This window comes from Macrobrachium nipponense, chromosome 24 (assembly GCF_015104395.2).
Source record: "Macrobrachium nipponense isolate FS-2020 chromosome 24, ASM1510439v2, whole genome shotgun sequence".
NCBI classification, from domain to species: domain Eukaryota; kingdom Metazoa; phylum Arthropoda; class Malacostraca; order Decapoda; family Palaemonidae; genus Macrobrachium; species Macrobrachium nipponense.
In genome coordinates this window covers 1,480,641-1,499,681 of record NC_061091.1, presented here as the reverse complement: position 1 = coordinate 1,499,681, position 19,041 = coordinate 1,480,641, and the positions used below count along the sequence as shown (strand labels likewise).

Here is a 19,041-nt window from a genome sequence, read left to right as displayed (position 1 = left end):
ATCAAAGAACGCAGTAAAAGGCTATACTCTGTCTCTATAAAGGGATTGGAGATAGCAGAGGATTAAGATCTTCGGGACTTATACGATACCTCAATATGACAAGAGTAGGATATCATGTACTTCTATGGGATCTTTTTTGTGGCCACAGATTCTATGTTCGACAAGATGGAACTGCTCCTCATCAAACTCTTTGAGAAATTTTTATGAGGGAATTCTTTGTTTTCTCTTGGTCCCAAACAATCAAGAAGACAAATGAATTTTTTTTTAAGCATTGGAATCTCGCATCAGATTCTATGGAGATTAGGCAATGGGTTCTTGCCAGCATAGTATGTCTGGCAAAAGAACTAAAACCCCCTATTCCTGATTCAATGTTTTCAGGTAGAGGTTTCGTTGTCCAGGCAGGGTACTTACGTTTTCATCTACAGTAGAATGGTTAAAACGTTTGCCTACAGAGTCTTTGGAATGCGATGACGGCTCGAAATGCTTCCCAGAAGGTGTTCAGAGGGATACAATAAGGAGCTAGAAATCAGGAGTACTCCCAATTTCAGCTCAATGTCTCCTTCGACTTCCAAGCTTCTTCCCTTCCTTCGGACAAGGATAGGGAAGATTCTGCAACGAGAAGCCCCTTCAACAGGTAAGAAGAGATCTCGTGAGCAAGGGAAGTACTCAAGAAGGATCCTCCTCGAAGGAAGACTCTTATCTCTCGTACTGTTCGATATCCTATCGTATACTGGATGTAGCTGACTACAATCACCTCCCCTTGCCGGAGAGGCCAAAGCTCAAAGTGGAAGAATTTCTTCCACCCTTCTCCAGTCATGTGATTTACTATTGTGGATGTTCAGGACTTTCGGACAATGTAGCGCCAACCAGGAGCCTTATGCTAAAACAGGCGTAAAAAACGCCAGAGGCAGACAGCCCCAAGAACACTGTCATTGTCTGGTGAGGAGAAAGACCGGGCCTACAACCTGACACAGATGCGCTAGATGCGAACATATAGGACAGATAAGTGTCCGATGTGGACATTGCCAGACATCCTCGAGACTCTACCAAGCTCGAAGCTCCGGCAAGTGGGGAGGAGCCAACCAGGCGCGAGGCGCCTGGCAGGAACAAGGCGCCAGGCAGGCGCGAGGTACCAGCCAGCCGCGAAGCTCCAGGCAGCGCAAGGCGCCAGCCAGGCGCGAGGCGCCAGGCAGGCACAAAGCGCCAACCTGGCGCGAGACGCCAGCCAGGCGCGAGCAGCCAGCCAGGCGCAAGCCAGGCTCTAGGCGCGAATCTCCAGCTAAGACGCGAGGCGTCAACCAGATGCGAGGCGCCAGTCAAGCGAAAGGTACCAGACAAGCGCTAGGCGACAACCAAGAGCGAAGCACCAGCCAGGCGCGAGGTTCCTGCCAGGCTTCAGGCTTCAGTCGGGAGAGATCCATTTCAAGAAAGCCCTGGTCTTCTTTGAAACATGGAGATCTCCTAAGCACTTCATAAGTGACTTGATTCCTTCAAACAGCTGAGAATTAAAAGTGCAGGAAGTGCGCGCTTTTGCAAATTCTTGTTCTTTACATAACAATATGTCATATAAGACATATTAGCTGTGTTGTACGGTAGAGGCAACTCTGTGTTGACTTCTCATTACACAAAGGATGTCAAGTTAACCTACGAGAGATCCTTCTCTTTTGGTTTATACGTTTCTGCGGATACGTTACTGGGGTAAGGAGCCGACACTGATCCTTAACTTTCAGTTAAAGTTTTTTAACTTAGTGAAATTATTGGGGTTTTTGAAAGGAGTGTGGGGATAACTCTTTTCAATTTGAGCACGAACCCTCGTGTTAGGATCAGGTGATCGGGATCGGTGATGCGCTCCTTCATAAGGTGTATTGTCATAGAAGTGGTCCAGTACCCATTGACAAATTCCTTTCAGGCTCTGCCGAGTAAGCGGTTCATACCCCATCGGCAGACCCACAAGAACTCTTAGCCATAGATCACATATCTCACTAAAGTTTTGAGGTGATGCAGACTACTGGGCAACAGCCATGAAGTCTACCACCTATCAGATAGGAACCAAGGTTTATTTATACCTACAACATATGTTGTTTACCTGTCTATTCCATGTTAGCTGTCTCTTACCCTCCACCAAAGGGTGTCAATCAGCTATGTATATATCTGACAGGTAAGTTGATTGTATGAAAATGATATTGTTATAATACAATAAAGTTTCATACATACTTACCTGGCAGATATATATGATTAATGGCCCACCCAGCCTCCCCGTGGAGACAGGTGGAAGAGAAAAAATATGAATAGAAAACGGGAATGGTTCCTAATCCTGCCACCCAGGGCAGGACGGTAGATCACCTGACCTACCTGCAGCGTGTGCCGTGAAATTTGAATTTCTGTCGGGGACGACAGAGTCTTAGCTATGTATATATCTGCCAGGTAAGTATGTATGAAACTTTATTGTATTATAACAATATCATTTTTCAAAAGTGTCTCATTACAAGTACTGTAAGTCACATTGTTATGATGGCCTCCATCTCTGTGGTTTTGACAAATGTAGATATTATGAGTTTTGACTTTTCACAAAGGAACAAATCCTGCGGACGAGTATAAGAAGTCTAGAAATTTCTGTCAGTTGTTTTGGGATACTTTACAGTTACGTATTATTATAGTAGAACAGAGTCTTCAAATATTTTCTGTCGTGAAAATTACTAAATTACTGTGATGGGACTCCACATTCAAGGCTGTTGAGATGATTATATTGATATGTCAGTGATGGAACTGTCCTTTTGAATTGGCTTGTGGACTCAGGCAGTGGGCCTGTGCTTGAGTTGGGCTTATGGATTCTGGTACACCCCTCTGAAATAAAGTATACTTCTGGTGGTAGTCAGTTCTTATTTGGTGCTATTATAAAAAGTAACTGTTCTGTCAGTAGTAGATTATGGTTTTTGAACATGTAGGTTTATCACAAGATTAGCTTTAAGTACTAATAACACAGACTGTGCATTGGAGCTTTTTAGTTGTCTCCAAGCAAATCAGTACAGTTTAGAAGAGGGGATTCAGGCTGCTGAGGGTAACCCACGTAACCCACCCATTACAAAATTACTTATTTTTTCTACAAGCAATCATTAACCACAGTACGTACCTGGGTTTCTTACAAAAGTGTCCAGTGTCAGAAAACAGAAGAGGAAGAAGGGGAGCTTGAATGTTATGATTCACCAAAAATTATATGAGTCATCTGCTATTGAAGTGGTTTATGTTTGCAGATATTTTTTCACCCTTCACACTCCAACTACAAAAGAGGAATTGTATTCAAGTGAGCTTCAGTGCACGTGCAATCCTAACTGGCTGGAAATGCATCCTGACAATATCAATCCAATAAATGTGAGATCTCTGAAGTGTAAGTATTTGACTAAATAACAGTACTCTAATTTATGTAGTCCATAATATCAGTGATATTCGCAGGTAGTATTATTGTTTGCCAAGAAAGTTATCAGCATAACAAGGGAGGATGGAAATACAAACCACACTTCATTGTATAGGTAACCTGCATGATTTGCTAGGACTAGTTGTATTGGGTATTAACCCTTAAACGCCGAAGCGGTAAAAAAAAAAAATGTCTCCCGTGTGCCGGAGACGTTTCAGAGTGAGCGCAGAAGCGGAATTTTTTTTTTTTTTTTTAAATCACAGCGCGCTTAGTTTTGAAGATTAAGTGTTCCATTTTTGGCTCCTTTTTTTTGTCATTGCCTGAAGTTTAGTATGCAACCATCAGAAATGAAAAAAATTATCATTATCATATATAAATAATGCAATATATGATAGCGCAAAAACGAAATTTCATATATAATTGTATTCAAATCGCGCTGTGCGCAAAACGGTTAAAGGTAACAAATTACTTTTTTTTTTGTTGTAATGTACACTAAATTGCAATCATTTTGGTATATAACACAATGTAAAACGATAAAAGCAACACAGAGAAAATATTATCAAAAATAATGCATGAATTCGTAACGCACGGACGTAAACATATTTTTTTCAAAAATTCACCATAAATCTAAATATTGTCCTAGAGAGTTCCAATTTCTTTCAAAATGAAGACAAATGATTGAATATTACTATACTGTAAGAATATTAGCTTACAAATGCAGTTTTCGACCATATCTGACGAGTTAAAGTTGACCGAATGTCGAATTTTTTTTGTTTTTATATATATTTTTTTTTATATGCAATTATTTCGGAAATAAGAAAAGCTACAACTTTCAAATATTTTTCGTTTTATTCTACATGAAATTGCGCACATTTTCATATATAAAACTCTATGAAATGCCTAATATGAAACGGAGCAAATATTCCGAGAATGGGACTTACGCATTTCGGAGATTTGTGGCGGAGAATCCGCGCGCGGAGGGAAGGAAAGTTTTTTTTTGAAATTTACCATAAATTTAAATGTGCTAGAGACTTCGAATTTGTTTCACGATGAAGATAAATGACTAAATATTACTAGACTGTAAGAGTTTTATCTTACAATTACGTTTTTCGACCATTTCGGTAGAGTCAAATTTGACCGAATGTGGTTTTTTTTCTATTTATCGTGATTTATATGCAAATATTTCAAAAATGAGAAAAGCTACAACCTTCAACTATTTTTAGTTGTATTATACATGAAATTGCGCACATTTTCATATATGAAACTTTATGTAACGGCTAATTTAAAATGGTGCAAACATTACCACAATCGCACGTATGATTTTTTCGCAAGAGTTACCGCGCGGACGTAAAGAAAATGTTATTTTTTTCATAAATTCACCATAAATCGAAATATTGTGCTAGAGACTTCCAATTTGTTGCAAAATGAAGTAAATGCTTGAATATTACTAGAATATAAGCGTTTTAGCTTACAATTGCGTTTTTCGACCCTTTCGGTAGAGTCAAAATTGATCGAAGGTTGAAAATTTGTAACTTATCATATTTATATGAAAATATTTCAAAATTGATAAAAGCTACAACCATGGTTTGTTTTTAGTTGTATTGTGCATGAAATTGCGCACATTTTCATATATAAAACTTTATGTAACGGCTAATTTAAAATGGTGCAAACATTACCACAATCGCACATATGATTTTTTTCGGAAGAGTTACCGCGCGGACGTAAGGAAAAAGTTTTTTCATAAATTCACCATAAATCGAAATATTGTGCTAGAGACTTCTAATTAGTTGCAAAATTAAGTTAAATGATTGAATATTACTAAAATATAAGAGTTTTAGCTTACAATTGCGTTTGTTCCGACACGGCATACCAAAACCTTCGGTCCTTTTGACAATAGGAAGGTACTAGCGGCAGCTGGGATAGGTCGTAAGCTTTCTTCGAACAAGGGGTTCGGTAGTTAACTGCTTGTCCGACAGGCGCGCGCGCGCGACTGGGAGGTAAACAAATCACTTTTGCTTTCGGCCTCACAGCGAGTAGACGTGTGTGTTCGACGCTCTCTGCCCGCTTCTCGTCGTTTGCTTTCCTTGAGTATATGGTTGTGTTTGTGTATGAAAGAATCATTGTAAGTACAATCATTTCTCTTTATTCATTTAATTGTGATTTTTTGGTCAATTATGGAATCTCCTCGCCTCGCTACCCCACGGAGACTATGCCCGGGTACCGAAGGGCGTAAATGCGGGAAGTTCCGCTCATTCCCGGAAATTGACCCACATGTTTTGTGCGCTCGGTGTCGGGGGCGCGAATGCACCCGAGCCGAGCCATGTGAAGTTTGTAATAATTGGTCGGAGGCGCAGTGGACTTTGTATGAGGGCAGGAAGAAGCGAAGGCCTGCAAAGGAGTCGTCGGAAAGCTCTCCCGCGACTCCTTTGGTTACGGACACTTCGTCTTCTTTCCTGCCGCCCGCTCAGCTTCCACGTTTGGCGCCTTCCCCTTCGGGGGGGTTTCTAGGTCCTTCTCCTCACCTGACTTGTCGAGTGTGGAGGAGGGCGCTAGATACCCTGACGTCGAGTTGTACTCTGGGTCCTCTATCCGTTCGTCTTCGCGCGAGCGGGTAGAGGATCCTGCTAATCACCCGACTTTTGCTTCCTCAGTGCGGGTGCCGCGAAGGACGACTCGGACAGGTGTGGGCATCGTTGGGGGGCTGCAGGGCGTGCCGAGTGTCCAGGGGCTGCTCTACCATCTCGCTGGCTCCGTGGCGGTCACCCATGCGACGGTTACGACCACCACCACGACCCTTACAACACCTGGCTACGCTTCACCTCCTCACCTGGTGTACACCCCGCACGCGGTCTCTGTAACACCTACTACATCGGTGCAGGGGCCAGTCGCCGTACCACGGGGAGTGTGTGTGATGCCGCCACCTGGGTTTGCCGTGCTGCCGCGACCGGACTTCGTGTGCCCGAAGAGCTCGCCCCTGGACCTCCCACCAGTACCAAGGATGTCTGTGCCGCTGGTCCGTCCAACTGGACAGCCTGCACAGCCTGCCGTACCTGCCGTACCTGCCCAGCCGCCGTTCACGGACGTGACGTTGATGACCACTGCTGCTGTTACTGTACCTGCCCCTGCCGTCTCTACTGCTGTTCCTGTGATGCCTGCACCTGCTGACGTTGTTCCTGTTCCTGGCTCCGCTGCTCCCGATGCTGATCTGTTCGGACAGGTGCGTCCCGGGCCCTGTTGCTTCGGCAACAGCAGCCCCGGCTCCGCTCTGGATGACAGATCTGACGTCGGTCCTGAGGAGGTTGACGAAGAAGAAGAAGAAGAGGAGGAAGGTGTCGTCGTCGTCTTCATCGTCTTCTTCGTCGTCGTCGTCGTCTGCCGCCTCTTCCCCTTCTTCTTCTAAGGCTCCCCCGCCGAAGAAGAAGAAGGTCGCCTCCCCCCCCCCTAAGAAGTCTCCTTCAGGAACTTCTAAGGGCCAGTCTCGCTCTGGTGAGACGGGGGGTTCTTCCGCTGGTCACCTGCTCCTTCGGGGGCAGGACCCGTCTCTTCTTCGCGAGGAAGAAGACTACGGGGACCAGAGGAGTGCCGGCTAACACCGGCACTTCCTCACCTGCTGTTAGTGGTTCGGCCACGGCAGCAGGATCCGTCTCGGCCTCTCGTTCGCGAGAGGTACCGAGTGTACGGTCGCTAACAGCGACCGTGCAGCCAGGAACCAGACCTCTGAGTCCGCTCAGCGTCAGGTTTCCACGGCACGGAAGAGCGGTAAAGTAACTCGGTGACAGACCGCTCACGCGACTCTCACCAGACCAGCTCTCGCTCTCGTGGCGAGCAGCTGGCTACCCGGGCGGGATGTGACGATCCATGACCGGCCACGGGCTGAGGCTGGGAAGAGGTCCCCCCGTTCGCCGGCACCAGCCACGGCTGGTACCAGCGAACTGACGCGCCGTGAGGATAACGCACCGGTCTCACCGTGACAGTGGAGCTCGCCGGTCGCCTGACCGTCACTCTCACAGAGAGCGATCGGGTACGGCGACCAGCACCAGCTCCTCTGACACACGAGACCGGGGCCGCTGTTCTCGGTCCAGCCGTTCTCCACAGCGAGGACGGCTCGACTAGGTCTGCAGCTCGATCGCCACCGCGGGTTGACGATCGCCTGCAGTCTTCCAAGCCCACTGGTTCTGCCAGCGAGCGAGGAGGGAGCGTCAGGTCTGTCCTCTTCCTCCCCATACCTTCAACCATCCTCGGGTTACACCGGGAGGGGCGAGGTATTGAGGGAGTGATCGTGAGGGGTGGCGCCCCTCAGGATCCCACACGTCGTCGTACGTACCAGGCACGGTTCTCGGACCAGCCAGGTCGTACGCACAAGTGGTGGAGGAGACCGAGAGGGGTCTGTCGCTGTTCCTCCCCTTGAGGAGGAGGGTCTCGGGAGGATGCTCCTGTTTTTTTTTTGATTAGGGGACTGGATGGTCCGACTAGCCGCAGGACGCAGTCACTCCTGAGATCCAGAGGAACTTTGCCGAGGTTATTGCGCTGATTCGTCAGCACAACGACCTCGGGGAAGGATCGCCGCTCCCACCATACCGAGCCCACGTCCCGGCTCGAGTCGTTCTGGGGCCCGAAGAGGGAACCCAGACCGACGGTGGGTTTGCCGCGTTCCGAGCTTGCAGACTCAGTGCTGGACAGGTTGAATCGCTTTGGTCTCCGGGACAAGACGGTTCGCTCAATCTGGCAGGTCGAGCAAGCTGACTTCCTCCACCTCCTTCTGCTGCGTCCGCGGGCGGTTTTAACGTGGCCATCCTAAGAACCCGATGCCGCCCCAAAACCAGGTAGGGAACCCGGAGTTAGCCAGGCTGACTCCAGGGTGTGTCTCTGCAGCAGCTCCTGTCCGAGAACCTATGGTTCTCGCAGCAAGAGGCACTCGCCTGGAATCTACCGCATGGCAGCTTTCCACAGGCGTCTCCTGGCTAGATCTGTGGTCCCTCACAGTATCTAAGGTCGCAGCCAACTCCGGGGGAATTTCTCCTGAAGATGACTCGCCTTTATGAGACTTTGCAGTCTGGAGGAAGAGCCATCTCCTTCCTTGCCCACCAGACGGTGAACCTGTGGGCCACTTGGTTCTCCGACGAAGGGACGCCGTCCTTACTCGGGTTTCCAGGGCGGTCCGGGCGTGAAGCGGCGTTGGGACTTCGCAACGGACCTTTTACGGAGTTCCACGTCTCTCTTCCCAGGAGAGATGGTGGACGCTGCGGTGGACAGACGGCGCACTGATGACAGTGACCGTCTGGTTCACCAGGCAGTCTCGAAGGCTTCTGGGCAGCCTCGGACTGCGGCCAAGTCTAAGAGCTCGGCTAGCGCTTCCTCGGTGGCTAAGACGGTAGCTGCGTCGAAGCCCCGGGGGAAAGACTCTGTCTTCTTCGACTTCTACCAAGGGAGCCGTAACCAGCCCTCCTCCCAGCCCTCCTCCTCCCGTGGAGGCTCTGGGAAGAAGTCGAAGAAAGGGGGGAAACGCTAGGGACGGCGTTCCCCCTCACCTGCTGCCGGGAAGGAGTGGGGGGGTGCCTGGCCAGCCATTGGGCAACTTGGCAGCGCTAAGGCGCCGAGACCTGGATTGTAGAGTCCTTTCGGGAGGGATACTATTACCCTTCGAATCTCGGCCACCCCTCACCTCCAACCCGGTCCAACAGCAGTCGTACGTTCCAGGGTCATCGAAGGACGTAGCATTGAGACAGGAGATCAAGACCATGCTGAGCAAGAGAGCTGTAGAAATCGTCACGGATCAGTCACCGGGCTTTTACAGTCGACTCTTCCTGGTGGAAAAGTCTACGGGAGGCTGGCGCCCGGTGATAGATCTCTCTCCTCTGAACCGGTTTGTTCGCCAGACCCGGTTCACGATGGAGACGGCACGCTCAGTGCTCGACTCCATCAGGGAGAACGATTTCATGCTTTCGGTGGACTTGAAGGATGCGTATTTCCAAATACCCATTCATCAGTCCTCCAGAAAGTACCTCCGCTTCATCCTCGACGGGACGGTGTACCAATTCAGGGCACTTTGCTTCGGTCTCTCAACCGCCCCACAGGTGTTCACGCGAGTGTTCACTCTGGTGTCTGCTTGGGCCCATTCGCACGGGATACGTCTTCTGAGGTATCTCGACGATTGGTTAGTCCTGGCGAGCTCCCGCTCGCAGTTGCTACAGGACAGGGATCGACTGCTCGAGTTCTGTCGCGATCTGGGGATCGTTGTGAACTTCGAAAAGTCCGATCTCGAGCCCAAGCAGAGGATGAAGTACCTGGGTATGCTGATCGACACGGTAGCAGGGCGAGTCTTCCCCGCAGACTCGCGGATCAGCAGATTCAGGGAGGCAGCCAACCAGTTCCTGTCTCGGCAGGAACAGGTAGCTCAGCGATGGCAAGTCGTGATCGGACACCTGTCGTCACTCGAGAAGTTATCCCTCACGGGCGTCTTCACCTGCGGTCTCTTCAGTGGAGGCTAAAGGAGAGTTGGTCACAGGCGACGGATCCCCAAGCTTTCCAGTGTCACTGACACCGGAGGTGAGGCAGGCTATCTAGCCTGGTCTGGACGACAGGACCTCTTAAGAGGAGTGCCTCTGCGCACTCCCCCCCGGACATGCAGCTGTTCTCAGACGCATCGACGAGGGATGGGGCGCACACCTGGAGGATGTTGCTGACTTCAGGAGTGTGGGACGAGAACGACAAGCACCTTCACATCAATGTACTGGAACTCAAGGCAGCGTTCCTCGCTCTCCAAGAGTTCCAGGACCGCTTGGTGGGACACTCAGTGGTGTTGATGTGCGACAACACCACGGTATGTGCCTACGTCAACAAACAGGGGGGCCTAGTGTCTCTCCCGTTGTACCAGTTGACTCGGCAGGTGCACGAGTGGGCCGAGGCACACTCAATAGAGCTGTCGGCACGCTACATTCCAGGGAAGAGGAATGTAGTAGCAGACACGCTCAGCCGTCTGGGATAGGTGATAGGGACCAAATGGTCTCTACACCAGGACGTGGTGGGAAAGGCTCTTCGACCTATGGGGGCGACCAGTCGTGGATCTGTTCGCCACCCGGCACAACAGGAAGCTCCAGGTGTTCTTCTCGGCCGTGCCGGACCCATGGGCAGGCTGCAGAGGACGCTCTTCAACACCCGTGGGACAACCTCTTCGTCTATGCCTTTCCCCCGTTCAGCCTGATTCGCAAGGTGATCAGTCGAGCACTGGTCACCCCGAATCTCAGATGATCCTGGTGGCTCCCAAATGGCCACAGGCCATTTGGTATCCGACCTGCTGGCTCTTCTCGCAGGAGAAACCGAGAGAGATTCCCCCTTGGCACAACCTTCTCGCCAGCCACACGTCGAGCGTGTGACCACCAAGCAGTCCAGTCCCTACGTCTTCACGGCTGGCTGTTATCCACCATCTCTTGCGAACGAGAGGCTTTTCTCGTAGCGCAGCAACAGAGATGGCTGGAAACGTCCGTCAGTCCTCTGCAGCTGTGTACCAGGGGAAGTGGGCCGTCTTCTGTGGGTTGGTGTCGTAGACGGGGTCTATCTCCTCTCAGAGCCACTCTTCAGCAGGTAGCGGATTTCCTCGTTTTTTTTCTTCGCCGAGAGAAGCTCCTCTCAGTCCCCACAGTCAAAAGGATAACAGAGCCGCCTTGCGCTCGTCCTGAAACTGAGGGGATTGGACATCTCGAACTCGTTCGAGATCTCCTTGCTTATGAGGAGCTTCGAAAGGTCTTTGCCCACCCAGGGACCTCAGGCCCCTGCGTGGGATGTGACTTCTCGTCCTTAGGAGTTTTGACTCGAACGCCGTTCGAGCCACTCCGAGAGTCGTCAGACAGGGATCTGACCCTCAAGACCCTCTTCTTGCTGGCCCTGGCATCGGCGAAGAGAGTAGGGGAACTTCATGGTCTTTCCTATGATGTACGACATTCCAGGGGATGGGATCTGTGACGCTCGATTTCGTCCCGAACTTCGTTGTGAAGACTCAGAAACCGTCTATCCCTGACGACAGGTTCGAGTCATTCACGATTCCCTCCCTAATGGACTTCACCGATAATGATGCGGATGAGATGCTGCTTTGTCCTGTAGAGGGCGCCTACGGCGCTATCTGAATAAAACTCGACACCTCAGGCCTGAGTGTCGACGTCTCTTCGTTAGCACCGGGGTAACCAAGAAAGAAGTATCCAAGAACACTTTCATTCTGGCTGCGTGAGGTCATCAGGAGGGCGTATGAGGCTGATGGTAGTGACGACATCCGTACGTCCCGTCCGAGAGCTCACGAAGTCAGAAGTATTGGCCCCTCGTTGGCGTTTCGTAAGAACTTCTCCGTGGCGCAGGTCCTGAAGGCAGGGGTCTGTCTAACCAGACTACCTTTACGTCCTTCTATCTTCGGGATATTGCCACAGGTCCTTGGATACCTTTTCCTTGGGACCCGTGGTGGCTGCTCAACAGTTGTGTAGCAAACCCAGACCCTCGCAGGCTGAAACAGCATCGAGTCCTGGTGTGACTGTGTGGGGTGGATGTGTGAATGAGTGAGTGACTGGCTCCCTCTTCCCGTCTTTTCCTCCTCCTCTACCTGTGGGCAGAGGGCCACGGTCGTCACTACGCTGGATGAGGACGAGATGCAGGTGAGCTATATGACAGAGCCCCCATCCTATCCCTTTCACTAGGGATAGGAGCAGAATATCCACCACTTCCTCCTACAAGGGGGGGGAAGTGGATGCCTACAAGAGTCAAACCCATGACTTTATATTTGCTCCTGTACAGAACAAGTTCTTACATTGCTGGTACGAAGAGATACGCTTGCCTCTCTCTTAGTACTCGGTCCAGAGGTCTGACCATTGATCCTGCGGTGCACACCCCGATCAATCGGACAGAGGCTTGGATCCCTCCCTCGCTCTTACGACCAGGGAGGCTTCCAAGGTTGGGCGAACACCAGTCTGTTCACAAAAGACTCAGATTCCACCCACCAAGAAGTGAGTCTTCCTATTGTAAAAGGACCGCAAGGTTTGTATGCCGTGTCGGAACAAATGACAATTTGTCCAAAATTGCATTTTTCCTAACTATACAAACCTGAGGTCCTTTTACACATAGCCCCACCTCATGCCACCCCTCACTCTGCAGTTTTTGCTTGGGCCAAAAGCAAAAGTGATTTGTTTACCTCCCGTCGCGCGCTGCGCGCCTGTCGGACAAGCAGTTTAACTACCGAACCCTTGTTCGACAGCTTACGACCTATCCAGCTGCCGCTAGTACCTTCCTATTGTAAAGGACCTCAGGTTTGTATAGTTAGGAAAAAATGCAATTTTGGACAAATTGTCATTTTTCGACCATTTCGGTAGAGTCAAAGTTGACCGAAGGTTGAAATTTGGCACTTATCGTTATTTATATGAAAATATCTCAAAACTGATAAAAGCTACAATCATGAGTATTTTTTTGTTGTATTCTACATAAAAATGCGCACATTTTCATATATAAAACTCCATGTAACGGCTAATTTAAAATGGTAAAAAAATTATGTGAAAGTGACGAAATAATTTCCGAGATGTGTCACAGATACTTTTTAGTGCGGCAAGAAAGAAATTCGCGCTTGCGCGCCTGCGTAACGATTGTAAACAAAACAACACCTTGATCCGTGAACTCCTAGCATCCCCCAAGGCGCGTGATTCAAGAGTTTTCGGCTGGTAGGCCTAAAAGTATTTTTCCGCGAATTTTTAAAAAAACTTTTGTATGTCGACGTAAAATACGTCCAGTCGGCACCCGAGAGACAAAAAATGTTGACGTAAAATACGTCCAGTTGGCGTTTAAGGGTTAATTATCTGGGTTTTTATTGTCCGCTCAATTTTTTGATATATGTACAATAACTCCATAAAATGCTTTTATAGTAGTAGAAGGGAAAGTGAGAAGGAATAAATATAATATATAGTGTTTTTGTACATGCAACTTCCCCGGCAGATATATACTTAGCTTATGTCTCTGATGTCCGACAGAAATTCGAATTTCGCGGCACACGCTGCAGGTAGGTCAGGTGATCTACCCCCCTGCCGCTGGGTGGCAGGAATAGGAACCATTCCCGTTCTAGAACTAGATTTTCTCTGTCGCGGTAGTGTCAACATATGTTGTTGCTACCTCCTGACTTGATTTTCGTTTTTCATCGCCATCGATCTTCTGGGCTGTCTTTTGCAGGGAAGTACTGGGTCTTTGGTTCGGCATACGCTTATGTTAACTTTTTAATTAATTTGGCTTCGAAAATTTCGAAGAATATATGACGTGTAACTACCAAAATTTTCGGTAGACACTCACATAGTTTGCAAGAAAGGGAAATATTAATATTTATTCATTAATACGTGTAATAAGTGTTAGAATTGATTGAGGAAATATACTGACTTCCTACTTTAGGGAGTCAGAAAAGCATGTAACTAGATACGTTTCTTTTAAAAGTTTTTTGGATACTCGTACTAACGAGCAATTAGAGTATTAACAGTACTAGTAGTGTTGCATCCTCATCACCTTCTTACTTCGCAGAAACTTCAATTGTTCCGATACGTAATACAAACCATCGGTCCTTTAACAATAGGAAGTAGCTAGCGGCAGCTGGAACGGTCGTAAGCTTCGAACAAGGGGAAGAACCGGTAGTTAACTGCTTGTTCCGACAGTCCGCGCTCGCCGCGCGACTGGGAGGTAAACAAATTTTGACTTCTGCTTCGGCCCCGCGGGTTCGTGAAGGGACGTGTTCGTCAATCGCTCTCTGCCCACGCTTCATCGTCGTATGCTTTGGTTTATAGGTGTGTTTCTACTAATGGTTTTGTTTTGTCTTGAAAATGAAACTGTAAGTACACTGTTTTCATTTTCATTACTTAATTATGAACCAACATGGAGTTATCGCCGTAGATGCAGCGATTTCCTCTCTTTTCATGAATTGAACCCTTGAATTATGTCTCGGTGCCGAGGGCGGGCGCGCTCGCGCCGAGTCATGTATTTTGGGCGGAAGTGTGTAATTGAAAAATGTAAGTACTCTTTTCATTATATTTTTGCCCTGTGCGTTCGTTACCGAGAGTGTGATTGCGCTCGGCACGAGCCTTTTAATTTTGTATAATAGAATGCAATGAAGTGGATTCGCAATTGCAATATTCTTTTCATTTTCATTTATTTATTTACATGAAATTTAATTTGGATCAATTTTCGTTCTTACCCAGGTTCCGCTGGCTGCCGATGATTCTACGAGGCGAGCGCTGGGCCTGCCGTACCTGCCGCTGATGTGATTCCCGCTGTTGGCTTGGCTGTCCCTTCTTCTGGGTCTACCGCTGCCGCTGTTCCTGCCGCTCCTGAGCTGGTTGCTTGTTCCTGTCGCTCCTGGTTCCTGTGCCTGTCCATGCTGGTACCTGCCCTTCGGTGTGTATTCCCCAGTCCCAGGTCCTTACCGGAACAAGTGTGCAGTCGGGCCGTGTTGCTTCGGCAATTAGGCCCGGCTCCGGTCCTGGATGGAGGGGACCTGACGACTGTCCTGGTGTGCTGACGAGGGAAGAGGAGAAGAGGTAAGCTGTCCATCTTCTTCTTCATCGTCTGCTGCTGCCTCTTCCCCTTCGACTTTCTAAGGCCCATAAGCCGAATAAGAAGAAGGCTGTGCCTTCCCCCCTAAGAAGTCTCCTTCGGGAACTTCTAAGGGCCCGCCTCCCAAACCCCGGTGGGACGGGGGGTGGGTCCTTACTGCTGGTCCTTCCTGCTCCTTCGGGCGCCGGGGCCCGTCTCCCCCCTTCCGTAAGGAAGAGAATAGAACGGGGACCAGAGGGAGTATCGGTTAGCTCTGGTACTTCCTCGCCTGGTGCTAGCGGCGATGCCGCTACGCCAGGTTCCGGCTCGGTCTCTCGTTCGCGAGAGATCCCGAGTGTACGTTCTCCCTCGGGAGACCGTGCAGCCAAGTTTCGGCGCCAGAGTTCGCTCGGCGCCAAGACGCGGCACGGAGCAGAAGGCTTGGTGAGAGACGCTCAGGTGACTCTTGCCAGGCCAGCGGCCGCTCTTGCAGCGACCAGCTGGTAACCCGGGTTTTCCCCCCACCCCCCTAAGAAGGCTCCTTCGGGACCTTCTAAGGGCCCGTCTCGCCCCGGCGATTCGGGGGAGCTCTTCTGCTGGTCCTCCTGCTCCCTCGGGAACAGGGCCCGTCTTTTCTTCTACCAAGGAGAAGAAGACGGGGACCAGAGGAGTACCAGCTTCGGCTGGCACTTCCTCGCCTGGTTCTAGCGGTTCTGCCGCTAAACCAGGATCCGCCTCGGCTTCTTGTTAGCGAGAAGTACCGATGTGGACGGTCTCCCGCGGGTGGAGACCGTCCAGCCAAAGTCTTGACACTCGAGCTCGCTCGCCGCCAAGACCGAAGCGCGGAGCAGAGAAGACTGGCGAGTGTCGTGCAGACGACTCTCGCTAGGCCAGTGGACGCTCTCTCAGCGACCAGCTGGCTGCTCGGGTTGACGTGACGGTCGCTGACCAGCCACGGTTGAGGTCGAGGGGAGGGGTCCCTCCCTCCGCGGTCGTCCGGTACCAGCCACGGCTGGTACCAGCGGCTCGACGCGCCGAGAGGACGCTCGCCCGGTCTCACCGCGACAACGAGCCTAGCAGGTCACCTGACGCCGCTCCATCGGGACCGGGCGGAGACGGTAACCAGCAACAGCTCGCCTGACGCTAGAGATCAGCGTCGACGTTCTCAGCCGAGCCTCTCGCCCCAGGCGAGCGGCAAGGCTAGGCCTGCTGCTCGATCGCCACTGCGGGTGGACGATCAGCAGCAGCCCTCCAAGCACGCTGGTCCTGCCAGCGAGCTAGGGGGGGAGCGTCAGGTCTGCCTCTCCTGTACCTTCAACCTCCTCGGGCTACACCGGGAGGAGCGAGGTACCTATGAGTGATCGCGAGAGGTGCGCCGCTCGCGATCCCGCTTATGAGCCCGTATGGACCAGGCACGGTTCTAGGACCGACCAGGACTACGCGCAAGTAGCGGGAGGCGACCGTCAGGGGTCCTGCCGCTGTTTCCTCCTTCTGAAGGAGGAGTATCTCGGGATCTGTTCTTGTTGGAGGGGACTGGACGGTCCTACTCCGCAAGACACGGTTACTCCCGAGATACAGAGGAATTTGCAGAAGTCATTAAGCTGATTCGTCAGCATAATGACCTTGCGGAAGGATTGCCGCTCCCACCAGCAGAGCCCACGTCTCTGCTCGAGTCGTTTTGGGGCCCGAGAGGGAACCCAAACCGACGGTGGGTCTGCCGCGATCGGAACTTGCCGATTCTGTCTCGAACCAGAGTCTCTCGTCTCCGGACAAGAAGGCCTCTCTCAGTTCTGGCCATCGGATTCGATCAAGCTACTTCCACCTCCTCTACTGCGACAGCGGCGTTTCTACGTGTCTTCGGACACCGTATTTGAATACTCCTTCGGTCCTCCCGAGAGGTTTCGACCTCGACGAGGACTGGAATGAGTCGGAGGACGGTATCGGCTCTCTCCTGTCAGGTGTCGATCAGCCCCACCCCACCCAGACGACGTTCACAGTGGCGCAGACCCTTACCTACAGTGAGAGTTCGTAACCCTCCGCGGGAAAACGTTTTCCTCCTGACGATGCGTTTTCCCTAGACTCTGAGAGGCCATCGCCGCAAGGCGATGGCTGTTCCTACTCTTCTCCAACTGCTAGTTCCACTGGGAAGGCGAGCGAGTATCCTAATTCCTCCCCCATTCCCTCTCTCCTTACGGTTACGAGGGAAAGGGGAGGGATCCTACAGAGCTTTCTCTGGTAGGATCCCCGACGTTCGGTGACTGCGCTACCGGGGGGAGGGCCTTCGGGAGGGTCCTACCTGACGTAAGCCCCGGTCGTTGAGGAGGAATCCTGCCCCATTCTCGATTTCTACGGGAATCGAGAGGACCACCAGCCGATATCGTTTTTTTTGACAAATTCGGTGGGGGTTTCGCAGACTGCTTAGAATTCCTACGGAATTTCTAACGCATTCAGTGTCGAGGTTTTACGATCTCCAAACACTTACGCCGAGAGGACCCGGTCCAAGTGAGCGAGACGAGAATCCCCCGATATACAAACGATAATCGGGAAACCTCGCCTATGCTCGAATTCCTGGAATTTCTAGCATTGGGAAGAAGACTGCTGCTGAAGAAACTATCTCACAGTAGGCGACCAACCTGGACTAGAGAAGATCGGACGGGAATATCCAGTTTTGGCTTGAACTATCGTCTTAGTATTCGTGTTAACCATTGAAGCTTTCCTTCGAGGAAGACTTCTCCTTCACTCTCTTTGATAGAGATCGAAGGTGGTCGATCTCCAATCCTTATTTTGTGTTTCTTGAAGGAAAGAATTTAGGATGGAGATCGTTGTTCAGAATCCTACAAATATACTACGTATATTAACCTCGCGACATGATTCTACTAAGCAGTTGAATTGTCCGAGGGGTAGGCGCATATCCTAGTTAATCTACGGATTGCGACTTATAAGAGAAGATTCTAATGAACTGCAACTCGGGGTTGCCTGCAACCTCCCAGGAGTTTTCAGTTTCAATTTTATATACTTATGGTTTGTCACGACAACACAATTTCAACTTTTATATTTTACCGAAATTCGTTTCGCCTAAATATAATTGCTCGAGCATATCTTTTATGCTCGGTAGTTCTGAGCCGAACGCATTCCTTCGTGGGAATAATGGGATTACCTGGCAAACTCAGGATGACGATGTCAGCGAGAGCTCAGGCTCAACTACTGCGTATTGAACTGCCTGATAGCAGCTCAGTATCAGCTGGGCCTCCGATATGCACGGTCATGTATGTCTCTCTCTGCCCTGCTTTGATTGACTACCGAACCGTATCTCTGCCCAACAATCATGGACTTAGGTCTCTGATTAACGGGGATTCTCGCAATAATGAAGGACCATCTACTGCTGTGACGCTAGATTCCCATCGCCTCGACATTGCGAGAATTTTCAACAGAGATATCTCTTGGACTCTTTCATCTTTCTGTTTACCGCACGGTAACAGAAGTCTGTACAAGTCTCCCGCTGCATCGCACTGCGATAATGCGAATGATTTTGCAGACATCTGAGTTTGTCTTCAAAAATATCTCTTATTCGTTAGGTGTAAAAAATTGTTCATTGTTCAACCGAATTACGAGATGTCAGAAACCATCGCCTACTCTCCGACCTGACAGCTCTACTTCCAAATGTTCAGCCCATGAGAAGCAGTTCTTCAGGCGGCTTTCCCCTGTGTTTTTCATTACTGAAGAACGCCCCGCTTTCATTGCAACTACGACTTCTCACCGGACAGCAATGAAATAGCGGTTAGCGTTTTCAGTCATTTGTAAGCACAGGTTATGAATCTTGAGAATCCTTCTCTCGATTCATCTGTGAAGACGTAGGTTGCATTCAATATCTACCTTCGTCTTCAACGGTACATAGTGTTGTTTCTCCTTAGCTGAGATTCAACAACCCTGAGATGTTTTACCTTCAGGGACCTCGGTCTCTAGAAGGCAATTGACTTTCGCCTGTTGGGCACATGCCTTAAGAGAATCATCACCTCGCTGTCCGGCATTGGTGACAAACAAATACATTATTTGTTTGGTCTCTCGGCATAACCCTTTAAAGCGAAGGTCACGTG

At 50.0% G+C, this 19,041-nt stretch overlaps 1 protein-coding gene across 1 annotated transcript in view; it reads left to right on the top strand.

Moving 5' to 3' along the window:
- Positions 1–3,251: 3,251 nt before the first annotated feature.
- Positions 3,252–19,041, top strand: part of LOC135204665 (uncharacterized) — a gene marked incomplete at its 5' end in the record, with an annotated part of 45,130 nt that continues 29,340 nt past the window's right edge. The window contains 1 exon segment of the mRNA XM_064234818.1: positions 3,252–3,385. Within this exon segment, the coding sequence (XP_064090888.1) occupies positions 3,252–3,385 (134 nt within the window).